The sequence below is a fragment of the Phyllostomus hastatus genome, unplaced genomic scaffold (assembly GCF_019186645.2).
Source record: "Phyllostomus hastatus isolate PE091 unplaced genomic scaffold, TTU_PhHast_1.1 phas_contig_40, whole genome shotgun sequence".
NCBI classification, from domain to species: Eukaryota; Metazoa; Chordata; class Mammalia; order Chiroptera; family Phyllostomidae; genus Phyllostomus; species Phyllostomus hastatus.
This window is the reverse complement of record NW_025333872.1, coordinates 48,128,143-48,136,835: the sequence shown is the minus strand read 5'-3', so window position 1 is coordinate 48,136,835 and position 8,693 is coordinate 48,128,143. Positions and strand designations below refer to the sequence as shown.

At 35.4% G+C, this 8,693-nt stretch overlaps 1 protein-coding gene across 1 annotated transcript; it reads right to left on the bottom strand.

Annotated features, from left to right (window-relative positions):
• Window positions 1-824: 824 nt before the first annotated feature.
• Window positions 825-3,789, bottom strand: LOC123821829 (nucleosome assembly protein 1-like 1). The gene is given in 3 exon segments (XM_045843557.1): window positions 825-1,734; window positions 1,737-2,123; window positions 3,699-3,789. Coding segments are annotated over 3 exon segments (1,314 nt in total). The 3' UTR covers window positions 825-898.
• Between the last annotated feature and the right edge of the window lie 4,904 nt (window positions 3,790-8,693).

Sequence of the window (8,693 nt, the reverse complement as noted above, 5' to 3'; positions counted from 1 at the left end):
CTCCTTGCCCTGCCACCACAAGACACTCCAGCCAACCTTTTGCTTTTAAATGTGTAAGCACTGAAACAGTGTCCTGTGTGCTGTAAGAGCGAAGGCATACATGTCAGCCTTAGCTCTCTAAGTGGTTCTTGAAGTTCCCCTGCCTTGACCTGGAGAAAGAACAGGAAAATAACACAGCTTTCTGTGTCTAGTCTATAAAAAAATCCTCACTCTTGAACCTCTGACCTCTACTGAATTTGTTTAATACATGTAGACTAAAGTTGGGTGATTAGCTAATGCTGATAAAAAAAAATTTGGCCACTTCCTTTGCAATAATTGTCAAGCACCGCAGTTATAATATTGGGTACCTTACAGTTATTTTTCTCAGATCAGTGTCTCAGCTGAAACTCAAAGGCTAGGAATGTACAATTATAACATATTTCAAAAAGATGTGATTTCATTCCAAAAATTCAATTATTGATATTTAAATACCAGATGCAATATTTTATTCATTTAGTTGAAAGTATTTGTGAAATATTTTTAAGTAACTACTATATTCAAGTATTATCCCAGATTCTGAAGATATAACAATGGAAAAATCTCAAGTTACAGTCTAGTGAGGAGACAAATATAGACATAATTATTCTTTGTATATAAATTATATTATTCTGTATAAATATTCAATGCATAAGAATTATGTGTTCTACATGTATGACATGAAAATGCAATCCAGGGATTTTTTTTTAGTTTTGCAATTTATTTATTAAAACCTTATGCATACATTGCTTGGCTGTAGATTCTAAAATTGTAATTTTTCCAAAAAATGATTTTATCCCACATCACAGAATAATGATTATAGCAAAGGAATACATAAGTCACTCAATTTCCTTCTCAGTGTGTTTGAAACAGAATTATCTGCTCATTTGGTAAACATTACCTCATCCGCTTCTTCACCTCCTTCATCATAATCATCATCATCATCTTCAAAAGCTTCTCCAGTAAAATACAACAATTATCTTGGGATTATATGCTCATGTAAAAAGTGACCAATTTCAAAGTCTGCAGCAAAGATAGCTTCAGCATCATCATCCAGGTCGCCACTCTCAGGAACTTCAGGAGGAGCAAAAAAATTAAAGAAAGAATCATTTGAGACTGTTTTGGTCACAGTATGAACTGTCCCATGTCCCTTGTGTTTCTGCTTCTTTTTAATGGTTTTCAAAGTGACATTCTTCCTTTTTTTCCAATCTATCTGGCACCCAGTACAGCCCATAATTTCTGGTCCATCAAAAGAAAAGAGATCAGAATCATCTGGTTCTGACCTCATCCTATATGTCTTTGTCAACACTTCATTTGTGAAATACTCATTGGGTTCAAAGTGAAATTCTAAAACAAAGCTCATAGGCTGGCCAGCATCTGAGAACTTCACTTTAATATCTTTCAAGTGCTTCAGAATAAGCTCATCATGTTCCTGAACCATATCACTGAGCAAGTCAACATTCTTAAAAATAGTCAACCAAAATTCAGGGATTCCCTTGGGGTCTTGTTTTTCTTCATCCTTTTTCTCATCTTCAATCTTGGCCTTTTCTTTCAATTCCTCCAAAATTTCATCTTCCTCATCCTGTTTCCATTCACATTCTTCTTCCGTAGGTTCATAAATTGCATTAATGATCTCAAATCGCTTATCAAATAAAGGCTGATAGAGAACAGCATACTTTCTTTCAAGATCATGAACTTCCTCATAGAACTTGGCTGTGTCTGCACACATTTAACTTGAAGGTTGTTGAGAGCATTCACTCTTCTTTTAACTACCTTAAGCAAACTTTCAATGTATCTTGTTGGTGTTTCTACCAGACCATCAAGTCTTTCTTGGAGGGCTGCAAGAATCTGAGGATTTTGCATCATCTGAACAGTCAGCTGACGCACTTTGATTTTTGTTTCTTCACCAATGTTTTCTTCTTCTACTTCTTCAACATCATCCAAATCTTGATCAAGTTCACACTGTTCTTTGTTGTCAATGTCTGCAATGTTGTAAGAACTCCAAATATCGATGGCTAGCACGGGTATCCAGGCAGCCAGAGCTGAGCAGTCAAGTGACTCAGGGTGGCAGCGGGAGGAGCAGGAGGCGGCGCTGCAAGCAGATGGCGCTAAAAAAGCAATCAGGGATATTTAGGAAAAGACAGTAAAGCATCAGTAGGGCCTTCTATATAGTCCTTGCTCAGAGAAATGAACTTCTGGAAAACCACAGTTGAGGAATTTTTAAGACAGACTGCAGAAAATATCTCGAGCTAAACAAAAACTTAAAAGTCTTCAACAGAAATAGGGCTAAGTATCTGTAACTTGGTTGGGCATCAGGAAAAGGGAGAACGGGGAACCCGAAGAAAAGGAAGTTGTCTCTAGGAGCAGAGCAGAGAGCAGTATACCATTTTATCTGTGGGGTGAGGAAATTTTTCTCTCTGGAGCAAGCTGCTTTTAACATACAAACAGAAACATTCCATTTCTTTTGCTGGGACCATTACAGGTGCTGACATATTACTTATTACTTATAAAAAAGTAAAAGAGAAAATAATTTTTCCTGGATGTGAGGATGTTATGATGGACATGGCACTGCAAAAGAGTGATATTAAATGGAGTACATAAAGATAAGTGAATCTCACCAGGTAGAGAAGGGGAAAGAAGTGTTGGGAATATGTTGCTTTGCCTGTGCAGCATTTCATTTTCCTTCCTTTGGAGAACCAGCCTTTCTTCGTTCCTAGTCTTCTTAAAGGGATTATCAATTAATGAGTCCTATTCCCCAGCTCTTTCCCAAAGCTAAATAGAATCTTTTAGATATGTTAAATGGGAGGTGACCTGGAGAACTCCAGTGTTAAAGATTTTAGCTTCAGTCATAGTTGATAGGCTTAAGTGATTAATACATGTGGAAAGCTATCATTCCAGGAACTGGAATGCATGACCACTTGACTGCTGGAAATCAACAAGCAATTATGCCTTGTGTCCTAGGGGGTATACAAGTGATAGAGTTGGTATCTTAGCCATGTGGTGCAGATAAAGAATTGTTAATCAGCAGATAAAAGAAGTGCTAGGAAAATTGCCACTGAACTGCAACTGTTATCCAATTAATCTTTCCCCCAACCCCTTACCTACTCTTTCTTCTCCTTATAAAAAGGTGGGTTTGAGATGAGATGTTAAATGGTTTTTGAGGGTATATAACCTGTTGTCTTCTCAGATCACCAACCATCTGAATAAAATACCCATAAAGATTCCATCCTTGGCTGTATTTATTGGTTCTGGTAGTGACAAGCAGAATGAACACTGACTTTTCTGGTTTAAGAGGTAAAGAGTAGAGAAAAGTTTTACCTACTTAAATATTTTCAATGTTTTCCTTTCTAAACCATCCTCATTCGCACTTTGATATTCTCATACAGACCAATATTCATGGGTGGCAATCAAGGTGTCAGCCACAGCTGGCAACAAGGTTGCTACAAGAGTTTAGCCATCTTTGAAGTTAAGAGGCAGACAGCCCATGCAACCCTGTCCTCACCTCTGACTCTAACTGCATGTTCAGAGGTTCTCAAAACCATCCTCAGTTTTGATAATTTACCTTAAAGTTTCATATAACCCATTGAAAGTTGTAATACTTACAATTATGATTTATTACAGGCAAAGGAGTCAGACTCAAATTAGCCAAGGAAGAAATGCTGGGGTAGAGTCTGAGGAAGTACCAAGTGTGGAGCTTCCATTGTCTTTGCCCAGAGGAGCCAGGACACTTCTCTTCCCCTGTGTCAATGTGTAGCAATATGCTTGGAGAACCATCAACGATGGGCACTTGGTCAAGTCTCAGTGTCCAGAGTTTTTATTGGGGCTCCATATTTAAACATGATCTCATGACTACCCACGTGGTTGATCCTAGTCCCCAGGTTGATTGATACCATATGACCCAAAGGCCTATCCTAAATTATAATGTGGGTCTTTTGGATGTGACTAGTCCCACCCTGAACCATATTGTCGGACTATTCAGTATGACCCAAGTCCCCAAACACAAAAAGGACACTTAATGGATGCAATATTCCAAAGATTACTCAGAAGCCAGGGGCAAAGGTCAGACCCATTTTGGACCAGATTACTGTATTTTTCAGACTATAAGATGCACCCTTCCCCCCTCCCCTGCCCCCACCAAATTTGGGAGGAATAATGGTTGCTAATGCTGCTGCTGAGTTCTGTTTACATTTACATTAGTGAAATACTATGTTATTTATGTTATTAAATATTTTACCACATTTTTTGCTTCAAAGTTTGTTTTCCTATTTTCCTCCTCTAAAACCTAGGCACATCTTATGGTCTGAAAAATACAGTAATTTCGACATTACTGTAGAAAGGACTCTCTACTGAGGAATAATCCACTTCCCAAACTTACTCAAATGCTTGGCAGCAGGATCCAGATTCCTGTGGACTCTTGGACTGAAGGCCAAAGTTCCTCACTGGTTGTTGTCTAGCCTACCCTGAGTTTTTGCCACATGGTCCTCTCTGAACTGGCAATTTACTTCTCAAAGTGAATGAGTGAAGAAAGCAAGAAGGAAAAGTGCCAGTGAGAGGGCTAGCAAGCTGGAATTCACAGTATTTTGTAACATAATCATGGAAGTGATATGCCATCACCTTTTTCTTTACAGTGATCATCAGTAGTAAGTCATTTGGGTTAGCCCACACTCAAGAAGAGATTTCACAAGGACATGAATACAAGGTGACAAAAAGTACTGGAAGCCATGATAGAAGCTGCCTACTATAGGAAGCTTAGGGAAAGAAGACAGGAGAGGGAAAGGTTGATGGTAAAAACAAGGGTAATTGATGAATCAACTTACTGGAGGTAGAAGGAAATGTGTTGAGAACACATGCAGGAAGGGAAGATGCTAAACACAAAAAAAAATGAATGAGGATTAATAATGAACTTTTCTTTTGGTCAGTTGTTAAAGTTCCATACAGTATATTATATTACATTACTAATTACACATTGCCATGAAAAGTTGCATGAAAATTCCTTTTACTACAGGAAAGTCGCTCCTTCTCAGGTAACTAAACCTCCCCATTGCTACTAAACTGGTTGTTTAAATCGTGCTATGTGTGCCAGGAACGGTACTTGAAATATTAGGATTTCATTATCTGTTACTCGGAATTAGTGTAATAAAATACTGTGGGTTAACAAAAAGTTAATTGAAGGTGAATTGTGTACATACTTATGATAGATACACCTATAACCTAATATTTTCAATATTAGGGCTAAAAACCATGAATAAGTTTAGTTATCTTAGTGTATCCTGAATGATATCCAATTATATACAAAGATTATTTAAATTAGATTTAATATTGGTCAGGTTTTACTAAAATGCTGAATCCAATTCTTGGCTTATGAGCAGTTACTATAAAGAGGTAAAGTGATTCTTGGTTTCATTTAAGGTATGAAGTAATAGTCTTAAACCTTAAATAAGATTTCAATTAAAATGATGATAAAGTTTCTGAAACTAAAGGCTTCAATCTTTGGGATATGTTGTAGTTAGTTGAATTCATAAAAAGTTTCCCTATTGTAAATATGACATTCATATTAAATTGTTTGATTTTCTTTCTGATAACATAATACTAGATTATCAAATAGAAGGTTTGTGAATACATTTTTTAAAAAAATCAGGTGGACATGCTAATATTACAACATTCAGATTCTATCATATATTCTCCCCTACTGAATGCTGTTGGAGAAAATCACAAAATTATGCTAACTAAACTCTTAACATTTTAATCACAAGTCTCAAATAGTCATTCAACACTCTCAGACATTCCTAGTACACTTTCCTAGTAAATACACTTTTTACTTGCCAATATGACTGTGACACATCTCATCTCTCCTCAATTCTCTAACAACCACTCTTTTCTCTCACTTTCTCTCACAGTTGATATGTCATAGAGAAAATAGATGAAATACAAAAAAAACTATCTTAACTTCCAACCACTCAGATTACCAATTTAAACTATCTTTGTCTGCATAATGTTCACTCTTCCTGTTACTGAAAACTTGCCCTCTATCCTGTTAGAGGCCAATAAGTTACCAGCATAGTGAATATACCATCCCCTCTTGTCTTAAGCCTGCGGTCCTGCAGTCATTTGCCTTCTCTTTAGCATCATCAACTTTCCCCTTTATCATTTATTTATACTTATATATTTATTTCTTTTATAATTGCCATAACCTCAGACACATGTTCTGATACTTCCTGTCTTTAAGACATAATCTCTTGATCCACACATCTCCCTCTTGCCATAGTTTTCTGCTTTATTTGAAAAGAATTTTTTATCCTCACCTGAGGGCATTTTTTTTTCATTGCTGTTTAGAGAGAGAAGAAGGGAGAGAGAAAAATATCAGTGCAAGAGAGAATCATCAGTTGCCTGCTGTATGCATCCAGACCGGGGACTGAACCCACAACCTAGGCATGTGCCCTGACCAGGAATCAAAACCACAACTTTTTTGTTGTGGGATAGGCCAACCAACTGAGCCACACCAGCCGGGGCAAGTTTTTGTATTTGCTGACTCACCTCCTATTTTCAATGCAACCCATTTCAATCTAAAATTTTCCCCTCACTACTCAACTGAAATGGCTTTTATCAACACCAGTAATGATCTACATCTTTCCAAATTCAATGGTTAATTTTTCTCTTTATTTCACTTATCAGCAACATTTGATACAGATTTCCCATTCTTTCATGAAACACATCTCTTGACTTCCATGACAGTACGCACACTTGGGTTTTCTCTTTAAAATTGGCTTTACTTCTTGCTTTTCTCTGCTGGCATTTTATTTCCCTGTTTACTAGTCCTCTAAATATCTAAACATTGTATAGTTTTAGCTCTTACATTTAGGTTTATGATTCATATTGAGTTCAGTTTTATAAATAGTGTGAAGTAAAAGTCAAACTTTATATATCAGTGATTCAGTATCCAACAGTTCTAGTACTATTTGTTGAAAAGACTATCCTTTCATTATTGAATACCTTTGCCAAAGATCAATTGACCATATACATATGGGAGTCTATTCTGGGACTCCATTATTTTGTTCCACTGAGTATGTCTATCTTAGACCAAAACCACAATGTTTTAATTATTGTAGCTTTATAAAAAGCCATGAGATCAGGTGCTGTGAAACTTTCAGCACTGTTCTTATTCAAAATTGTTTCATTTATTCTAACATCCTTTGCATTTCCATATAAATTTCTGAAAACATTTGTGAATTTTTACAAAAGAGGACCACTGAAATTTTGATTGGCATTCCATTGACTTTCTGGGTAAATTTCAGAATAAATCTTAATAGTATTGGGTCTTCCAATCATTATGACATCTTTAATTATTTTTTAATGACCCTCATCAATATTTTGTAATCCTGAGCTTACAAAATCTTGTGTGTATTTTGTTAAATTTATCTCTCAATATTTTGGTGCTATTAAAATAGCATTGTTTTTAAGTGAAATTTTAATTGTTATTACATGTCTAGAATAATAGTTAGTAAATAAATAATTTATTTTGTATATTGATTTAGAACGCTACTACCTTGCTGAATTCATTATTAGTTCTCTAGTGACTGCTTTTGTAGATTTTTAAGTATCGTCTACGTAAATGATTATGTCACCTAAGAATGATTATAATATTATTTCCTTCTTTCCAATCTATATTACTTTTATTTCTTGCTCATACCATATTGCATTGGTTTGTTACCTCCACTACAATATTGAGCAGGAACTGAGAAAGCAGACATTGTTGCCTTGTTCTCAATCTTAGGATGAAAGCATTAATTTTCATGATATTAATAGATTTGTCATAGTTGTCATATATCAGGATAGGGAAATTTTCTTCTATTTGTACTGTGCCAAGAGTTTTTGTCATGAATAGAGGCTGAATTTTTAAAGTAATGTTTCCTGCATATTGAGATGATAATGTGGTTTTTCTTTTTACAGTGTTGATATAGTTAACTACCTTACATTGTACTTTAAAATTTGAACTAAACTTGCATTTCTAAGACGACCTAATTTTTTTTGTATATGTCATCCTTTTTATGTACTGCTGTATTTTACCAGGTAAAATTTTTGCCCCTGTGTGTACATGTGATATTGGATTTAATTTTCTTGTCTTTGTCAAATCTTGCTATCAGTTTAATGCTGTACATATTAAATGAGTTTTAAAGTTTTTCATCTTCTAATTTCTGGAAAGGTTAGTATAAATTAGACGTTATCCCTTTCTGAAATGTTTGGGAGGATTCATTAGTAAAACCATCTTGTCCTGGAGTTTTCTTGTAATGTGTGTGTATGTGTGTGTGTGTATCCCTGTGTTATGAGAGAGAAACAGAGGGATTTTTAAACTAAAGATTAAAATTACTAAAATGAACTATGTCCAAGATTTTACTGCCCACATTTTCTTTTAGGATTTTTATGGTTTCAGGTCTAACATTTAAGGCTTTCATCCATCTTGAACTTATTCTTATATGTGGTGTAAGAAGATGGTTTAGTTTCATTTTTCTACATGTAGCAGTCCAATTTTCCCAACACCATTTATTGAATAAACTATCTTTAGCTCATTATATGTGCTTCCTTACTCTATCAAGTATTATTGACTATAAAGGTTTGGGTTTGTTTCTGGGCTCTCTATTCTCTTCCATTAATGTATATGTCTGTTTTATGCCATTATCATG